Source organism: Lipomyces chichibuensis (genome assembly GCF_038497645.1).
Source record: "Lipomyces chichibuensis strain CBS 12929 unplaced genomic scaffold V1513scaffold_10, whole genome shotgun sequence".
NCBI lineage: Eukaryota > Fungi > Ascomycota > Lipomycetes > Lipomycetales > Lipomycetaceae > Lipomyces > Lipomyces chichibuensis.
Genome location: NW_027117462.1, coordinates 259228 through 278385, shown reverse-complemented (window position 1 = coordinate 278385; position 19158 = coordinate 259228). Strand labels below are relative to the sequence as shown.

General features: G+C 46.6%; 9 protein-coding genes and 1 non-coding gene across 10 annotated transcripts; 8 read left to right on the top strand and 2 right to left on the bottom strand.

The window, feature by feature from the left end:
* The first annotated feature begins 634 nt into the window (after positions 1–634).
* Positions 635–719, top strand: V1513DRAFT_t45. Its single transcript has one exon. It is a non-coding gene; the product is annotated as a tRNA-Trp (tRNA).
* Positions 720–903: 184 nt separating this feature from the next.
* Positions 904–2515, top strand: V1513DRAFT_442429 (uncharacterized protein). The gene is made up of 2 exons (XM_066897664.1): positions 904–1918; positions 1974–2515. Exons 1-2 carry the CDS (start codon positions 996–998, stop codon positions 2389–2391), a joined length of 1341 nt encoding a protein of 446 aa, XP_066754359.1. The 5' UTR covers positions 904–995; the 3' UTR covers positions 2392–2515.
* An 11-nt stretch (positions 2516–2526) lies between these two features.
* On the top strand, positions 2527–3359 carry V1513DRAFT_24958 (glycosyl transferase). Its single transcript, XM_066894471.1, has 2 exons — positions 2527–2905; positions 2966–3359. Exons 1-2 carry the CDS (start codon positions 2623–2625, stop codon positions 3226–3228), a joined length of 546 nt encoding a protein of 181 aa, XP_066754358.1. The 5' UTR covers positions 2527–2622; the 3' UTR covers positions 3229–3359.
* V1513DRAFT_442421 (kinase-like domain-containing protein) lies at positions 3262–5289 on the bottom strand. The gene is made up of 5 exons (XM_066897663.1): positions 5239–5289; positions 4925–5183; positions 4657–4876; positions 4215–4596; positions 3262–4160 (listed from the first exon to the last, which is right to left on the bottom strand). Exons 2-5 carry the CDS (start codon positions 4951–4953, stop codon positions 3490–3492), a joined length of 1302 nt encoding a protein of 433 aa, XP_066754357.1. The 5' UTR covers positions 4954–5183; positions 5239–5289; the 3' UTR covers positions 3262–3489.
* Positions 5290–6083: 794 nt separating this feature from the next.
* On the top strand, positions 6084–7321 carry V1513DRAFT_358917 (Pleckstrin homology domain-containing protein; the record flags this gene model as incomplete). The annotated part of the gene is made up of 2 exons (XM_066894726.1): positions 6084–6187; positions 6241–7321. Coding segments are annotated over 2 exons (1185 nt in total), but the record flags the coding sequence as incomplete, so codon positions are not given.
* Positions 7322–8059: 738 nt separating this feature from the next.
* Positions 8060–9106, top strand: V1513DRAFT_457940 (Oxysterol-binding protein; the record flags this gene model as incomplete). Its single annotated transcript, XM_066899657.1, has 1 exon — positions 8060–9106. One exon carries the CDS (start codon positions 8060–8062, stop codon positions 9104–9106), a length of 1047 nt encoding a protein of 348 aa, XP_066754355.1.
* Positions 9107–9749: 643 nt separating this feature from the next.
* Positions 9750–10625, top strand: V1513DRAFT_24900 (flavoprotein-like protein). Its single transcript, XM_066894467.1, has one exon. It carries the CDS (start codon positions 9877–9879, stop codon positions 10456–10458), a length of 582 nt encoding a protein of 193 aa, XP_066754354.1. The 5' UTR covers positions 9750–9876; the 3' UTR covers positions 10459–10625.
* Positions 10626–12305: 1680 nt separating this feature from the next.
* On the top strand, positions 12306–13872 carry V1513DRAFT_430892 (CrcB-like protein-domain-containing protein; the record flags this gene model as incomplete). The annotated part of the gene is made up of 4 exons (XM_066896360.1): positions 12306–12877; positions 12936–13642; positions 13701–13777; positions 13834–13872. 4 exons carry the CDS (start codon positions 12306–12308, stop codon positions 13870–13872), a joined length of 1395 nt encoding a protein of 464 aa, XP_066754353.1.
* A 330-nt stretch (positions 13873–14202) lies between these two features.
* On the bottom strand, positions 14203–15223 carry V1513DRAFT_413149 (aquaporin-like protein; the record flags this gene model as incomplete). The annotated part of the gene is made up of 1 exon (XM_066895767.1): positions 14203–15223. Exon 1 carries the CDS (start codon positions 15127–15129, stop codon positions 14203–14205), a length of 927 nt encoding a protein of 308 aa, XP_066754352.1. The 5' UTR covers positions 15130–15223.
* A 2534-nt stretch (positions 15224–17757) lies between these two features.
* Positions 17758–19073, top strand: V1513DRAFT_442409 (D-isomer specific 2-hydroxyacid dehydrogenase). The gene is made up of 2 exons (XM_066897662.1): positions 17758–18716; positions 18770–19073. Exons 1-2 carry the CDS (start codon positions 17909–17911, stop codon positions 18949–18951), a joined length of 990 nt encoding a protein of 329 aa, XP_066754351.1. The 5' UTR covers positions 17758–17908; the 3' UTR covers positions 18952–19073.
* The last annotated feature ends 85 nt before the right edge of the window (positions 19074–19158 follow it).

Genomic DNA, 19158 nt, shown 5'->3' with positions numbered 1-19158 from the left:
AAGAGTCTCTTACACAAATAATTGCAAAGATTGTTGTGAATCTGGCCATACGTACGCAACGCAGCTTCGACACTGGCCGTGCCGAGCTCCGGCGTGTGGATTTGAAGCTCCATTAAAGGGACCGCATTGAGGGACAGGTCAAGAAGTTGACAGAACGGTTATTGATTTTCAAAGTCGTGTACTTAAGCCATCAACCGGGAAGGCTTATGAGTCCTGATGTAGATGCCCCTCTGGTGTGAAGATTAAGGCGAGAGACTTGTGTTTAGCCGCCAGAGGCAACACTTCGTTTGACAGCCGCACTAAGCTGTCCTACCGTGAAAGAGGCCGATCCCGTTTGAACGATAACCGTGTCGAGGCGATCAACAATGTCGCGAGGACCGGTCTGTTGACCACGAGTGACATAGCTGATGGCAGCCCAATGCCCCCTCTGGGAGCGAACTGCTGGGCGGCAGTCGAAGACATTTTCGGGCTAAGCGAAAAAGGATATAAAACTGACTAAATAGATATTTTTCGTTCTAGAGATCTTATAAAAAGCTGACTTATTTTTTTCACTCAAGCATCCATATGCTGTCTGTTAAGGTTAGGGTATTAGTTTAGCAAACTAGGGCACCAATATTGAGTATATTTATAAGTAGAAGCGGTGGCTCAATGGTAGAGCTTTCGACTCCAGTGTAAGCCGGTTAATCGAAGGGTTGCAGGTTCAATTCCTGTCCGTTTCAAATTTTTTTTTGCAATTTCAATTTTTATATGTAATCTCTGTGTGTAAAATTGCACACTGTTTTTTTAGATGTTTGTGTCATTTGGAGGTACAGCTCACTGTCTTGTCCTTCTTTTATCTCTGTTTTGTGTTCAATTTTGTGTATAGCAAGGTCGTAGTTGTAGTAATTAATATCTCATCCGTTGGATTTAGCTTGAACCCGCCTACCTCTTGTCCCAATACTTTCTACTAAAGCTCCGCAGCACCGATTGTGCAACCGCATTTCCCTGTCGCTATCATGGCGGTCTCAGCATCAGTAAAGCATGATATCCGCTTAATATCGTCGACGTTCGTGGTTGTGAAGTCGATGTTGTTGATCATCACTCAACTGGTGGTCAAGCAGTACGACACATCGTCGCAGTTACTGTTTACATCGCCGCATGTGCCTTCGCAACTCAATTACGTGCTTTCGCGATTGCTAGTCTGGGACACGGTATTTTTTATAAAAATTGCACAGAGGGGATATGTATATGAGCAGGAATGGGCGTTTGGATGGTTGTGGAATTGCACGATTAGGGTAGTTGGGGACTGGTTCGTATTGCCGTTTCTCACGGTTCTGTATCCAGCGCTGGCGGAGGGAGAATCTGATGATGTGGGGAATAAAGTGGGTAGTATATACGGGTATGCTATTGCAGCTGTGATCATTGCACATGTGGGCCATTATTTGGCAGCGGTAACGCTCTACTTAACATCGGGTATTATCGAGCAACACATCCGCTCCAAATCATCCGATGACACGAAATTGCCAACCAATGGATCGCAGTCTGTATTTCCGGTTGTTTCCGCGTTGCTGTATATAATCTCCCCTGGTGGGATCTTCATGTCGGCGGGATACGCTGAGAGCTTGTTTGCATTCTTCTCGTTTCTTGGTATCTACTTCCGCGAAACTGAGCAACATATTTTTGCAGGCCTCGCTTTCTTTGTATGCTGCGGTCTTCGGGGAAATGGCGTGCTTTGGGGTATTATATTCCTTAATGACCTTTTCGAGTCTGCAAAAGTACGCAACTGGAACAAATCAATGGCGGTTATTGTGGGTGGTTCACTTGTTGGCATCGGATTTTTGTCAGGCCAGGTGTACGCGTATTTCCGGTACTGTCCCGATCGCGAGTGGTGCAATAACACCATTCCGCTGATTTACGGTTTCGTTCAGAGCCATTACTGGTATGTAATGAATTTTTTTCTGTAGTAATAATTGTTGCATCACTAATATTCCTAGGAACAATGGATTTTTAAAGTATTGGCGCACATGGCAAATTCCAAACTTCTTGTTCGCATTTCCAACATGGTTTTTGTTCTACCGCTCATACCAAAAATTCAGGTCAATCCCGCGACTTCGACCGTACGTAATAGTCGAAATGTCAATGTTCGTCATGTCCATCTTCTTGTGGCACGTCCAGATCATCACTCGCGTCGGAACTTGTATGCCATTAGTATACTGGTATGTCGCGGAACGGATATTTGCTGACGTGCCAGAGGAGGAAGGTGTTGCTGAAAAGCAGTGGAGTTTTAAGGGTATTATTAAGCGTGCGAGGGAGGATTTTAGACGACATGAGGGGTTGTGGGAAGTAAGATACATGATTACCTGGATTGGCGTTCAGGCAGTGTTGTATGCTTCGTTTATTCCGCCTGCGTGACCTGGACCCCGGATCATTTGAGTGGAGATTAATTGTAAATTTATTAAGGCAGCGTTATTTGTCGCGTTTTGATTCTAAGATAACTCCATAGAACCAACTTGGGAATAAAATTGCTAGAATTTTGGTGCGGCTCAATTTGAACCATTAGGCATTATTTGGCCAAGGATATGTTCACCGGCACCGTACATGTAGTATCATCATATCAATACTAACCACTAGACATCGTTCTCAATGACGTACAAAGTACTAGTGACAACAGGCGCAACGTACCCATTCGACGCCCTCATCGAGCTCATCTTCACGCAACGTGTCCTCAAGAAGCTCTCAGCGCTGGCCGTCACAGATCTTCGGATTCAATATGGGAGTACTCCCACTTCGCGCATAGCGTACGAAAATTGTGTTGAGAATTGTTTTACTGTACTTCAGAACACGGGGATCAATGTTACAGGCTTCGGAATAACGGAAGACATGGCCAGCGAGATTCGGAGTAGCCGGCTGGTAATTTCGCATGCTGGTAGGCCTTGGGTCCTTCTTGCTGGTATACATTGGATATACTTTAACTGAGCAATTTTAGGAACAGGTACAATTCTAGACACGCTGCGATCCCCTTCGCCGAAGCCGCGGCTAATTGTTGTCCCAAATCCAGTTCTGATGCACGGCCACCAGGCCGAAGTCGCCGCTGCATTGGAAGACATGAACTGCCTACTATACTCAAAATTTGCGACCGAAGAGAGCATAGTATCGGCACTTGATAAACTCGATCGACAATTGACGGAGTTACCTCAAAAGCATAGTCTTGCTGACCTGGTAAACTACGAAGCTGGCGTTTTTCGGTAATTGTGACATATCGGAGAAAACATGTAACATAGACTTGTATCATATCTTAAATTTTAGATTAAGCTACATAAACATCTGCAACAAAAAATTATATTGTCATAACAAAAAAATTTACACCTGGCCGAAATCGTTCATACCTGTATCTTATAAGGACTCCCTCGACTACAATCACCATGCCGCTACCAGACTCCAGCATCAAAATATATGATATAGACCCCGACTTTTCTCACTGAAACAACGCGGTATCGACGGTTCTAACACCTAATGCGCGATTCCATCCAACCCAAACTCCAGGTCCCTTTCTAAGCTTCCATCAGCAGCAGCTTGGCCGACCGCAACAGACCCCATCTCGCTTGGCTTGGGAACATCTTCAGTTGTGTCCATCTCCTCTGGAATGCCAACTTTCTCCTGCGCCGCTTGCTGCTGTTGTGGGCCGGCACGGCCCTGCCCTCCGAGCAACTGCTTTTGCATCTCAACTGGCTGTCGTACTATCTTGCGAAAGTCCATAACTTCTTGCGTGATCATTTCCCGCATGTCATCGACCGAATCGACGGCCTCGAAAGAGAAGTCAAATGTAGTTGGACATTCTGGCTCGTCAGCCGGATCATGCCAAACCGATAAGTACGGGTGCTCCAACGCCTGCTGGACAGTTATTCTCTCAGCAGGATCAAACGCAAGCATCCTTGATAGCAGATCTAAAGCTTGTGGGTTCGCTGTCGGAAATAATTTCGAGAACGGCACCGGAGGCATATATGGCAGGCTCCGAACGTACTCCTGTGCCCTCTGAGAGCCGATACGGGACAAAGTCTCACAGGATGGCGTTCCCAAGTAACGTAAAATCTGGTTTAGCTGGTCAACATAGTCGTGACCCTTGAAGAAAGGCTTGCCTCCTAAGAGCTCGGCCAGGATACAGCCGACAGACCACACGTCAACTATAACACACTGTTAGTTAATTCACAGCTACCTGATCGACCATCTAAACCTACTGGCTTTCGTATAACTCTGGAACGATAGCATTATCTCTGGTGCCCGATACCACCGAGTTGCGACATATTCCGTCAGGAACCCAGCGTTTTCGGCAGGATCAGCCGAAAAACCTCTAGCAAGACCAAAGTCGCAAATTTTTAGCTCGCAGTCCGCATTCACCAACAGATTACCAGGCTTCAGGTCTCGATGAAGGACATTTGCAGAGTGGATATATTTTAAGCCGCATAAAATCTGGTAAATAAACGACTGGTAGTGCGAATCTGTCAGAGGCTGTTGTGAACGGATGATTTGATGCATGTCACATTCCATTAGCTCTTCGTAGAGGTAGATCTCATTAAAATTGTTTGTGTCGACGATATCCATGTCATATAAGCACGTAATCTATCAACCGTTGATGAACGAGTCCAGCAATAAAGTACGACCAATAGACGGCCCACTTACGTTTTTGTGGCCCCGGAAATGCGTGAGCAATTTCAATTCTCGTAGAGCTCTCTTCGCTAAGATTTTCTTTGAAAAAATGTTGGTCACTTTTTTGATCGCGACGCCAACTGCTTGGTTGGATTCCGTGTAACGAGCCGCGCAAACGATACCATAAGCACCTTGACCCAGCTCTTTTGTGACCTGAAAACGACGATCAATGGTGAAATCCTGATTCAGCACCCTGTGCTCCGTTAGAATGAAGCACCATCAGTGGATCGCTTCTGCGTACCTATACGTATGGCGCTCGATTTGGATCATTGTGATATGTGTTCAATTGAGAGCGGGCAACAGACAGTAGAGAAACTGAAACTGATCCACAAATTGTTTGATTATGTAGAAAGTAACTGCTACGGAGAATGCGCCGGAGAAAGTGCGAATAATAATTCCTGTAAAATGCAGTCTGTTATTTGTGGACGAACGTGTCGATCGGTACCTGCTGAGGCTGGAGTGTTGCCTTTATTATTTACCCGGCCGGACAGGGACGGGGTCTAAATATCTATTTTCAGCGTCACCTCGTTTACCTAATTTGTATTTTGAGTTAACCTTTTTATTAGCTATTGGGTAGTAAACGGAAGTCGGAAGACCATACAATCGATCTACTACAAAGATTAAAATTGCGGATTCCGGATGCCGATGGTTGCGAGCTCTTGACATTATTATTAGTTTGTACTCGAATACGCCACCCGATTGAAAGTTAAAGCGGTCTCCTTAACCTAAATGCCAATATCCCGCAGGCCATCTGCGATTTTTGTCGGAGGTAATGAGGACCGAACAGTGAATAATAATAGAAAAAACACGACGACTAATGCTGCTCGGGGCACTGTTTATACAATGTATTGGCGGTATTGCACCTAATCCGAAAGGTTATAGAGCAGAGGTTTCGGCTTCACATACTACCACCGGTAATAATGTCAACAGGGACAATTTGTATAGTACTGGAGATTGATTTTGTGACATGTAAAATGACAATCCATCGTATTGCGGAATTTGTGAAACCTTATTATTCTGGAACTACTACAAATGTGCAAAGCATTTGAAAATTATTACTTGCGGTTCGATTGCGAATACAAGCATCAGGAGAACGCACGTTCGTGCCTGTGGCGGCACTAGCCTAGAAATATTCTGGGAGGATCAGAAAGTTGTCGAACGCAATTATTCCCCCAGCTTAATTGAATACGCTATATTTAATACGAAAACTATTATATTGGGAGCAAAGAGTCAAACACTTACTCCTCAAACTCTGTAATTATATGCCCTACACAGCGGTTGCGGCTGCAACTTCTTGCTCTGCGACTGTGCATACTTCCAATGCATCCCTTAGAAGACACGACCTCGAGTATCCTTCATCTCTAAGTGCCCCCTCCGAACTACGGGAATTCACGCTCGCAATGGAAACCCTCGAGGTTCATTCAAAAGCATTCTTAATAAAGTGGATTTTGGTGCCTGACAATTGTTCAATACAATGGCAACTGAAACCGAACAAGAAATCGATGTAAGAACTCAATTTTAGATGAAACCGAATGTATCGATTAATCTCTTTTCTAGCAATTTTGGCATATTCAGACGGCCACCGGGTTCAAACGATACTAGCTCTCGCTCTTCGCAGCCTCAGTCCGCGCAGTTAGGTCGTTTGCGGTCTTCGTCGGTCGCGACTATTGTGCCGCCAACGGCAGGGGCTGGCTCAACCATGAGCTCGACCTCCGTCTCAGCAACTTCACTTGACGAGCGACTAGTGCATTCTGGCCTTCAACCTGTATACTGGCTAGGAAAATGTCATGCAAATGTTATCTTAAAAGGGTCATATATAGTTGCGTCAGGATCGGGCGGGATGTTCGCGTTCGTCTTCGACAATACGTTTTCCAAGACCCTGTCCAAAACAGTTCAATTTGCACAGTCAATCCTCTTAGTCAAGGATGCTGATTTACTTGCGGGACGAAGTGCAACGACAGTAACTCTTCCACCTATAAATAGGAGGAGAAGGAAAAGTACTGTCCCCGGAGTTCAGCAACCTCCGCTGCCAGACAAAGAATCTACTGGGCACCTTGATGATGACGCGTCGGGCGCGGTCAAAACAGGCTCAGTACCAGCACCTGGAGTGGATGGCCGATATCATAGTGGTATTCTGTTGAAGAAGCGAAGAAAGAAGCTACAAGGCTATGCGAAAAGGTACTTTGCGCTCGACAGTGATGCCGGCATGCTGTCATATTACCACGATGTCTCATCGTCCTTGTTGCGTGGTTCAATCCCACTCGCAATCGCGGCTGTTTCTGTCAAACCACAGAGCAGAGAAATATTTATCGATTCGGGAGCAGAGATCTGGAATCTTAGAGCGACCTCGATAACTGATTTTGAAAGTTGGAAGAACGCACTTGAAAGGGCACGAACGCTGGTCCTTGCCAATGAGCCTGCGCGCCAACTAGCTCAGCCTTTGTCTCCATCTGCTCTTTCACCAACGACCATTCCCCTAACAGACAAAGATTTGAGCCGAATGGAGATCATTAGCGAGAAACTGAATGAGGCATTGCTGTTGTGCAGGAAATTAGCTGATGGTTCGCATTACTTAAATCCGGACGATTCTGGAAGAGGAAGTGGTATAGGATATTTTGGCCTTGATGCTATGGTGGAGCAAATGTCTTCGAACATTCCGACATCGACGGGTATGGCGACCAGTTCCGCTACATCTACAGCGAGTACAGGGACGACGACGCCTGTAGCTGCATCTGCCGGCGCTCCGCAGTCTGGGTCGTCGTCATCTGCTTCATCCACTGTCAGTTCTCGTCGACATTCCTTCTGGCGCAGGAAATTGCGCGATAATGTCAATGCTACGTTGAGGCTGAACCCGGTTGGAGGTGCTGCCTCGCCTGTACTAGGGACATCCAAAGCTCATGTGGAAACTATCGAAGAGTTGCAACGAGTGCTGGAACAAGTAACGGGAGATTATTCGCGGTTGCTCAAAGTATCGCGACAAAGGTCGTTCAACTCACCACTTCAGCCACTGAGTACAAATGTATCACTGGATGGCGCGTCTGTATATTCGGACTCAGAATTCTTTGATGCCGAAGAGGATCCGGCTATTCTCATCTTACCGGATAATGACGACATTGTGGAAGATATTGTGGTAGTTTCCGATGACGACGACGACGAAGGACGATCCAGCTCATCACTACGTCGTCTCTCATCCGGTTCATCTTCGATAGTGCTCACGCCACTTACCCCAAAAAGAACCATCACGCGCGATTTATTTCCGCTTCCAATATCAGAAGCAGTCACCCGGCGCACCACGATTGCACCAAATTCAGTGTTACCGCCAAGTTTAATCCAATTCGTTCGAAAGAATGTTGGAAAAGATTTATCCACAATCGCGATGCCGGTCACTGCGAACGAGCCTCTCTCACTTTTGCAACGCTACGCAGAAACAATGGAATACTGCACTCTGCTCGACTCCGCTGCCAATGCACCTGTCGAAACCGGAGATCAGATCCTGTATATCGCGGCATTTGCCATTTCATGTTTGTCAAATACACGATCAAAGGATCGTGCGCTGCGAAAACCATTCAACCCTCTCCTGAATGAGACTTTCGAGCTAGTGCGCGAAGATCTCAATTTTCGATTCCTCGCGGAAAAGATATCACATCGACCGCCAATCATGGCGACGTACGCTGAATCCGAAAATTGGACATACTCATACTGTCCACAGCCAGCGCAAAAGTTTTGGGGCAAAAGTGCGGAAATCATCAGTGACGGACCGATCACGATCAGCGTTGAGTCGCCTGACGGTGAGACGACTACGTATAGTTACGTGATGCCGACGACTTACTTGCGCAATGTTATTGCTGGTGAGAAATACGTTGAGCCAGCGGGACAAGTTACGATTATCGCGTCATCTGGACACAAAGCTGTCGTGGAATTTAAATCCAAGTCTATCTTCTCAGGACAGCGCACTGAGGAAGTTTCTGTGAAGATCTTTGGATCGCAGAATAAAGAGCTCGGAATTGGACTCCAAGGAAAGTGGACTGCAGAGCTAGTACGTACGCCGGATAATAAGCGAATATGGGTAGCCAGTTCACTGCTGCCTGAACCACGATTGCGGTACGGAATGCCCAGTTTCTGTGCTTCGTTGAATCAGGTCACCGATATCGAGAACGGCAAATTGGCGCCTACAGACAGTCGTCTTCGTCCCGATCAGCGGTGCTTGGAAGAAGGTAGAATTGAGGAAGCCGAAGAACTGAAGAAAAAGCTAGAAGAGTTGCAGCGAGAAAAGCGAAAGCAAGGGAAAATTGTGGCTGAAGGGGTGAGTAGCGCTTGGTTCACAAAGATTGAGGACGGTGTTTGGGTGCCTATTCAAGGTGAAAACGGATATTGGGAGTCTAGGAAACGAGGGCAATGGAATGTGTGTCCGACGCTGTGGTAGATTGACGCACGGAACGGTGTATATAGAGGTAGTTCATAGGCATTGGTTTGTGCACTAATAATTTGTTAATTTACAATATTCCTGTGGCATGGAAATGACTCGCTAAAGCTTCGTCGTAATACCCAATGCTTCTCACGAGATATTTCCACTGTTCGCCTCATATGTGCCATCCCGATTTAACACAGATTACTTACTGCGACCTGTTTGTTATCCCAGATTTACAGAAGTTGCCCAATTTTACAGGCGAATTTCCTTATGTTGTGAGCCACAATTGCTGCATTTACATTGCACATCGCGTCCAATCGGAAGTCGTTACCAATTTTGTCACGAATGGAGTTGAAACCTCATACAGTAATGTAAACCGAGGCATTGCTGGCGCGCGTAATGAATGGCCAGATCTGATTTGTGAGTCAGGTGCTGCCAAAAAAATATACGAGAAAGTCACCCAAAATGCATTTAAGTGTAGTTCCAGGGATGGAAGAGCACGAATTCCACTATTTCAGGTTTAGGGCTGCATGGTTCGCTAATGTCATGTATAGCTACGCCATAATCACAGCGCTGTATGTCGCGGGCCCCATGAAGGCCTATACCCCTACCCTAACGGAAACCCGAAGGATTTCCCGATGGATGACAAAGAATTTATAATTGCGGCTCGGAAGAGATATGGGCTTTGATAATCTGATAGATAAGCAGGGTTCAGGATACTCTCCTACTGATACTTATATATCGCGGTACTTATGTATCGCTTTCCGATTAATAAATTGAAATAAATGGCTGTCCGCCCGCTTGTCTACATCATAATCAGCAGCACCCGCGTAAATCGTGTCGGCCCAGCTGTTGCCAAGTGGATCCATGCGAAAGCCGAGGCAACGTTCCCATCCCTCGAGTTCAAAATAATCGATATAATGGACTACGACCTCCCGCTGCACAGTCTCGAGCCACGCATCCCGATGACGGGGATATACAAGCAACCTGGTACACTGGAATGGAGTTCGACAATACTCTGTGCCTCTGCGTTTCTATTCGTCACGCCCATTTACAACGGGTCGTTTCCTGCCGCGATTAAGAATGCGGTCGATTACCTCAAGAAGGAGTGGTTCGACAAGCCGGCCGGCATTGTATCGTATTCTAGCCGCGGTGGGGACAGAGCTGCTGTGCAATTAGCTGGTATATTGGGCGGAAGCTTGAGGATGAGGTTGGTCAATCCGCCGTATGCCTGTGTGAAGACTGAGAGTATTTTGGAGGACAGTCTGCCAAAGATGGATGGCCTTGACCCTGAAGAAAGTTGGAACTCAGTCAAGAAGGTTTTTGCTGGGATGGCGAAGGAACTAGGCGGAGTCGTGGTTAATTAGACTTTGATGTTGTTTGTATGCCGGCTTGATAGATTGTGAGTGATGATTGAAGACGATTTTAGAACAATTCAAGAAATATATCGCATTAAATAATTTAAACAATAGCAAGGTGATTCTTGAAATACTTTCGACGCCGCCTCAACGATTGGTACTTGAGTACTGAGAAGGCAATTATTGTTGTAGCTGTAAACATGACACGTGCAGCTCCAAAGTGCGTGACTTCTTCGGGTTAGGGATATTTTGCAAAGTTGCGAACCGACTACTCGCCTGCAACCGGCGTAGCCCAAGACGGAAGAACCAAGCCACTTGGTCCACTATCGGTCCCATCGACGCCTTGTCGACAAGCGTCAAGAGGTGAACTTGTACAGGCTCACAAGGAACAGTGCTTGTTAGGTTTTACCTCCGGGATTCTTTGTTTTCACACTGATTTCCCTACGCCATTGTCCAAATGGATGTTCCTTTCTATAGATTCTCGTATAGATTCTCTTTAGGAGATCTATACATATGCGAGCACAGCTATTCGCTTTTCGGGGCTGGTAGCTGCGCGCTGAGGCTTGTCTCCTTGCCAACAGGCTTTGTCAGATGGCATGCAGGATGGAACCACCAAATCTCGGCATTTTGTTCGTAAGTTGAAAGTCGGGGGTTTGATGGCCGTCTAATACAAGTGGAAACTAATTGAGTTTTGCAGTAAAATGAACCCTATTTTAATAGTAGAATATGAGCGAATATTGTGCTGCGGGCGAAGTGGTTTCCGATAAAACGATATAGCGCAATTCCACCGTCTTTAAAGTCTTCGTCAGCAACAACCACGTCATCCTTATCCAGGGACTCAATGGTCCGGTCTCGGGTACGCAACTTCATATTCCATTAATTCTACATGCTCACGCATTTACTTCACCACGTGATGTTGAAGTGTATGGACCATTAAAGAAATATCATGCCCAAGAGGTCGACCAGTATACTCTAGCTGGTATACAGCGAATCAAACGGGCTGATTAGGCTTAACACTTTCAGCGCATTCGAGAGAAAGATCTCACACCTCAGAATATTCAAGCTGGGTGGAAAGGAGCTCGTTTGATTACATTTAGTCCTCGGCGAGTGTTAAATAGCCTTCCACTTCCAGCTCTAGACTGCCATGTGCTCCTAAAATCTCAACTAATATCATGGACCTAGACCTCGCCATTCTGAAGAGCTCTCCTCCAGATGGAATAGAACTAAAGCACGCAATAATACAGCTCTGGTAAGCAAAGAATTCTCTGCCTCACCAACTCACGAACTCCTCAATCTCCGGCGATCAAATTAGCTACTTGTCCAAAGTCGCCAAACGCAGACATCTGGCAGGTCACTACATGTCGTTGCAGATATTTAAAAGTTCTATGAGCCCCAGTAAAGACTGTTTCTGCTCAAGTAGAGTAGGTTGCTGTACAAGTTAGGACTGACCGCAAGGTACGAAGTCAAACGACCCAGTTTCGGATAAATTGCGGATAGCAAAAAATAAAATGACAAGATGATGGAGATATAATTATGCAGTACTATAGTTGTGACTACTAACGTTAGTGGACTGGTTGGTATCTTTGGATTGCTCTCCGGCTAATGACGTCACTCGGCTCAACTAAAGGTTATGGATGGCGAGATGAGGTCGCAACAACGTACTTGCCGCACAACTATGCCTGAACCACTCCAGTGCACTCCACCGGAGATTTCATGTATGCATGGTTGGTAGCAGCGACGACGAGAACTCCGATCATTTGCACTCCTTTTCATGTATTTTTACTATATGCTGACACACTATAACTATTTAACAATATACGCCCACGGTGTCTTCGAGAGTGAATACGGCGAAAAGAATGGCGGAAATTCGCCGGTCAAGGGAGTCAGCTACTCGGGGCATCACGGAAGCACTTGCATCTGACAGTATAGCTGACGAATTTACAAATATCCACATTGATGATGGGACTCACAGGCGATCCCTCGAGGGAGAGTACGCGGGGGATTCAAATTTGGGTGGAACGAGATCGACAGCATCACGTTCATTCACTTATGGAATCAATGAAGTCGAATCGCCAATAGAACTGGGACCGGACGACAAGCCTGGGACGTTGGAACGTCGGCTGTCCCAAACAAGTGCGCGAGGCGCGTTAGAGCAACGAGGGCAGAAAGAAGCCGAGTCTAGTACATCATCACAATTGCCACCGTCGCCCACCAAGTCTTGGTATTACTCTGACAAATACGATATAGCTGAAGTGGTTTTGTGGCTTATATTTTTCACTATATTGGGTGTTCTTGCGAGATTAGGACTTATTGCATTGGAATCTTATCCCGGAAATTCAGTCGACGCTCTGGTGTGGGTGCAATTTGCTGGATGTGTTATCATGGGATTCTTGGCTGAATCGAAGAATTTCTTCAGAGTCAATGATAGGTATGACATTTTCTACCCCTTTGATAGTGTCGCAGTGCATGGCTGAAGGACAAGATAGTGTAAATCTTCAAATTTTTGTTGGATTGTCGACCGGCTTCTGCGGATCATTCACCACGTTTTCATCTTGGATGGAGGCAACATTTCTTGCGTTAGCGAACACGAACCCGTATCATGAGCGGCCCCGCGGGTATAGCGTGCTCGGGTTATTGGATGCAATCATCGTGACGCTTTGTTTGTCAGTAGCGGGAATAAGAACAGGTGCTCACATTGGTTTATTCACCCAGAGCCTATGGAGTAAAATTGCGAATCGTTTTTCGTCCGCATTTATTGATAGAGAGAAACTAAACGGATTATCACCGGTGAAAGCAAAGTATGGATTTCAGATGGTTACTGGTAGACGCACAATCCCGTTTCTTAGACTACTCGCGGTGGTCTTAGGCCCAGGATGCTGGATTGGTGCAGTTCTCATGGCGATATTTATCTCCCAATGGCGCGGAAAGGTGTTGTTTGCGTTGACGTTTGGCCCACTGGGAACATTGACGCGGTGGACTTTATCGCGATATATGAATCCGTTACGGCCGTCTTTTCCACTGGGCACCTTCACAGCAAATATTCTGGGGACAGTGCTTATTGGAATATTTGCGATCATACAACAACGGGTTGATGGCACGGTCGGTTGCCAGGTCTTACAGGGGATGATGGACGGATACTGCGGGTGTTTGACTACAGTATCCACATTTGCATTGGAGTTGCAGACTTTGCAAAGTGAGCTTCTACAATTGCTATTGACTTGTCGCATTCAGTTGTCCTGACATGAGAATAGGGAGCCATGCATGGAGGTATGGTAGTACGAGCGTAGTTGTTGGAGTGATTGTCATGTGCTTAACAATTGGCGTTGATGTGAGTTCTGAATGTTGAATCGTGTAGTAGTATAATTTAGCTGACATTTTCAATAGCATTGGGGGTTTCAGGCATTTGTACATAAGACATGCTGATCGAATGGTAAGTTATTTAATATCGAATACAGTACAGGCATTATAAATACTTTTAATATTTCATTTGATGTATTGAGCGCCTCTTTTATTTTGCAGCCAAAGATTATATATAGGTTAGGGTAACGAGTTTAGTGACCTTAGTTTTCTGCCCGGTGTCCCTCCCTTTTTACACCGGTGCACTTTCCAAACTCTAATTTATATTCGCTTTTATCTCCGACATTCCTCCACAATGGATATTATTACATTACAAACTTTCTCCACGGCCAAATCCAAATTTTTCATATCAATCCAAACGAAAAACGAGTTGTATATAAAGAGGCAGAAAGAAAATCACACGTCCAAATGATCGCTACGGACTTTAGTGCCCAGCTTCTCGTTCTCAAAGCGTGTCGCCAGAAGACCGATTCCATCGTCATCCTGGCCAGGGTTGGCAGTCTCGTATTGCATGAACTTGAGAGTCTTGTATAGTCCGGCGGCGATGGTAGCTCCGAGGATAGGACCGACCCAGTAGATCCAGTGATAATCTGGGAAGCTTGGGATGGCGACGCAAGGACCGAACGAACGGGCGGGGTTGACGCCTGCGCCGGTGAAGTAGACCCCGACGAGATGGGCGATGAAAAGGGAGAACCCAATGCCGAGTGGGGCCATGAAGCGCCCGCGGTGCTTTTCGCCGGCGAGCATGAGGATTGTGATGCATAGTTGCGCTGTGAGAAACATTTCGATGAACACGCCGCGGGAATTGGAGACGCCGTTGCCTAACTTGTTTTCGAAGAGTATCGGGCCGGGAGTCAGGGCATTGACGACGGCGGCTGCACATATACCGGCCAGGACCTGGGAGACTGACAGGAGAGCGGCGCGGAGGGGAGTGATGATCCCAACCAAGGCGAGGGAGAGCGAGACCGCTGGGTTGAAGAGACCTCCGGAGACGCGGAAGAATGTCCAGACGTTAGCAGCGAGGGAGAAGCCAAAGCCAAGCGAGATCATAACAAGCTGACTGGGATTTGAGCCAGTTGTCGTCAGGAATGGGTCGGAATTGGCAGCCTGGGCAGTGCCAAAGGCGAAGAAGAGAAAGAGAAAGGTGCCGACGAACTCGCCGATCATGGCGATGAGCTCATTGCGGACATGGTCGGGCAGACCAGTGATGCGGGTAGCGAGAGGCCTGAGAACACGAGCTCCAGGAACTCTAGTTTCCTCTCGCTCAAGGGGCGAGGTGGATGCCGTATTGTGCTCGACGGTTGGGAGACCTGGGGCAGACATTGTGTGGGAGAGTGTGGTTAGATGATGGAATGAGTGGCAACAATATACGAATATAGATGAACTATCGCAGAGTACAAGGCAAGGCGTACTTATGTGCGCAACTGGAAGTAGTTATATTTTGGGAGCATATTGTGGTGAGCTTGTGCGGATGCGACAGTGAGGCAGCATAAATAGCACAGCAGCGTGGCAACGACCAGTTGTGAGACGATCAGTGTAATCAGAATACACGGAGACCTCGATCGGAGACCGCCTCCGTCATCTGAGCTGTGGATACAAGCTTAACGTGAACATTAAGACCCTCTGCCGATGACAGAAGACGTGCCTGCGGATCATGGTAGAAAAACCGAGTTCGGAACCATGGAACCGGGCGTCGTAAACAATGCTACGTTTGGCCCTTTAGTACACGATGGGTTGCACACGATGTTCTGTTCCTTCGTTGTCGGTTCAGGCATAGGTTTACGTGGGCTCCGCGTGGTCAGGATCGTCACACGCACACACACACACACAAAAAAGCATCATTGCATTGTACACACCGTTGCTTTTTGTTTTGTACAATATCTGTCTAACTTCTAAAAAAAGGTGCATATTTCCTTGCGGCTTGCAATCGCTGTTGATATACCAGCAAAAACAATGGCAAGGGTGCGAGCACTTCTGTCATCTAATGCGTCTATCTGGCCCAAGATAACGTAATTCACGGGCGAACCGGTCACCCGGGCGAACTGGTCACAGTCCAATACACCCTAACCGGCAAAACTCCACCGCAAAACACTATTCTGGGTCCAATCCTTCAGCTCACCATCATACAAAATACCTTCTGCTTACAATCAGAGACCGTCGTAGTAAATAGCTATCTATTTGAACTGGTAGATGGACCAATTTAATTCTGTTGCAGTTGATTTTGATATGAAATCTTCCATTTTGAAGATGTGGTGGTGAAATTTGACCGGTTCGCCCGTGTGACCGGTTCGCCCTTGTGACCGGTTCGCCCGTGAATTACGTTAATTTGAGATATGCCAGACCGATTTTCCTAACCCCCAATCTCAAGCTATCTGCGGAACCCCACGCCATACCGCTTGATATCTGTGGTTGCCTCATCCCCACAATATGCCATGCCTTTCAAATCTTGCTTGTCTCAGGAAACATAGTTCCATACGTACAGATTACCGAATCTCCCACTTCATGGAAGGGAAACACCATTAAACGTCATTAGGTCTATTTTGGATTGCGTTGCCTGTGTGACACATATGGCATATCCACAACGTTGTGCACAAGGTTATGCAGCCCTAATCCTGAACGCCAAAGATTTCGTTTACGTCCGGTGCTCCTACGGTACGCACGAGGATTGGGGCTAGGGAACAAATCTAGTCAGCTCCTAACCCTGAAAATGTTAAGGCGTACTCTAACCGAGCGCAAAACCTTTGTCAGTGGGCCCTAGGAACAGGCCGAACGGATCCGAGCCGGCATGATGTTGAGCAAACGACATTGGTGTAGTTATGGTATAGCTTCGGTATGATTCGCGGAATATACCACCCTAACCCTGAGATTGCTAAGAGTTGCAGGTATCTCACGTCCGCTTACGGGGTTGCTGACAGTCATAACACAAACTACTCCAGCGCTACAAAATACACCAATAGATATATAAATAATTTTGTTTTAACCACACGGCATATCCCTAGAAGGATTTAGAAGACAAATAGACAATCAATCTGTACCAGTCAAATAATTTGATTTAACTGTTTAATTACCTGCTCTTACAAACGGCTGTATCCTAGAGTCGTATTCTCCATCTCCTTGGTTTGGATACATTGAAGTTAGCAACGAGAATTGGATAATACGCCGGATTGTTGAATGAATGTTTAGTGCTAAGGACTGCCCCGGACTTGGTTCCAACAAACGAAGACTAGACTGATCAGGGTCGGGCCGACAAAGGTGGGTGCGTGTGTCACTGAATGGAGTGTGGGGGGCTCGGCTGCCCCTGTATACTTATCCGCGGTACACAATTGCAACCTTCACTAGAACCCATAGACCGTCCAATTGGGTGTATTCGCTAGCTAGCATGGTAATAGCAACTTGTACATTCTAGGACTCGTAGCGATCTAACCAAATGAAAACATCCAAATACTTGCATTCTAAAATAACTACAGAAACCGCAACAGGATTAGTTAAAAGCTATGAGACCTTAGTACTTGAAAGAGGAACGTGGGATTTACAGATATTACAACGATAGTAACTAGAAGTATATCATACTGCGTTCCTATGCGGGATCTTGAGTGCTCAGCGTGGGATGTTAAGCGGCGGGATAAGACACTGTTCCGAGCACTAGCCATTTCAGCCTATTACGAAATATTCCGGTATAGATGGCAACCGCTTGATTCGACAATGTTAGTTAGTTTCGAACATTGTCTACTAAGGCTTCACAATCGGACGGGATATCTCTCCAGTTGGGCAGCATCAACGTTTTGAATACGTAATCTGGGTTATGGTACGAATCCCACCAGTGGCGACGTCATGCGAAACTTGCATTGATTGCCGCCCCCGCGGAATTTATGCCACCCCCACCCGGACTAAACTTTCCCCGCGCAATTCGACCCCACGTCGCGGCTTTCAGGCACTGCGTGCTTTTAAGCACACTGTAGGTCTTCGTCTCTGCCACCGGCCGAAGGCGTTTTCTCCTTTGCCTATTTACTTAAATCGTATATTACTGCTCGTAATTGCTTCTCCTGGCACTTTATCAACCAATTGAGAACCCAGCGGTCATTTGTTGCATCATACCGCCACAATGACAAAGCCCCATGTTCTGCTCCTAGGTGAAATCATACATGCGACGGCCGAATGGGAAGCGCTGTCGGATGTCGCGACCCTCTCTGTCTGCGACTCCCCTACCAAGGAAGACTTTATCAAGGACCTTGCTGGGAAGTACTCTGACATCGCGGCGGTGTACCACATGAACGACTCCAAGGCCGCATCTGTCATGGACAAGGATATTATCGACGCACTACCTCCGTCGCTAAAGTTCATCTGCCACAATGGTGCTGGCTATGACATGATCAACGTCAATGCGTGCACTGAGAAGGGTATTTTAATGTCGAACACTCCTGGAACAGTCGACGACGCGACCGCCGACGTCAACATGTTCCTCATCCTGGGGGCACTTCGCGAATTCAGCCTTTCAATGTCAACTCTGCGAAAGGGTAACTGGAATAAAGGTGTCCCTCTCTCGCATGATCCCGAGGGAAAGGTGTTGGGCATTCTAGGTATGGGTGGTATCGGCAGAGCTGTCAAGAGACGCGCCGAGGGGTTCGGTATGATTACTCAATACCACAACCGCAAGCCTTTGTCCAATGAGATGGCGGCTGGCGCAAAATACGTTGGATTTGATGAGTTGTTGGCTACAAGTGATGTCATTTCACTCAACTTGCCATTGAACGCGCACACACGACATATCATTAATAAGGAAGCGTTTGGCAAAATGAAAGACGGTGTCGTTATTGCCAATACAGCCCGAGGCGCTGTCATAGATGAGCAGGCGCTTGTTGATGCTCTTGAGAGTGGAAAGGTTCGATGCGTCGGTCTGGATGTCTTTGAGGGTCAGTGGTGCCTGCTAGTTGTTAATTGAAGCTTATGCTAACGAATTGTATAGCGGAACCTAAGATCCATCCTGGTCTCCTCGCCAACGAAAAAGTCATTTTACTGCCACATGTTGGCACTCGTACTTATGAAACTCAGAAGAAGATGGAGATTCAGGTTATAGAAAATGTCCGATCAGCTATTACAGAAGCTAAGTTGCTGACTATTGTTCCTGAACATATGCATTTGGTGTAAAGTCGATATTTAATCATCGTGTAATGGAAATTTTAATGGTTGCCAGACTTAGAATGGCCGCAATCTCAAGTTGCAACAATTGTAGTTAGTATCGTCTTAACAAAGCTTGTCAATCACCTTTTTGAGTTGGCGGTCCTCGAAAAGTATAAGCCTATAATAATGTGTCCATATCGATCTTCAACTCTAGCGCTATTTTGGATGCATCAA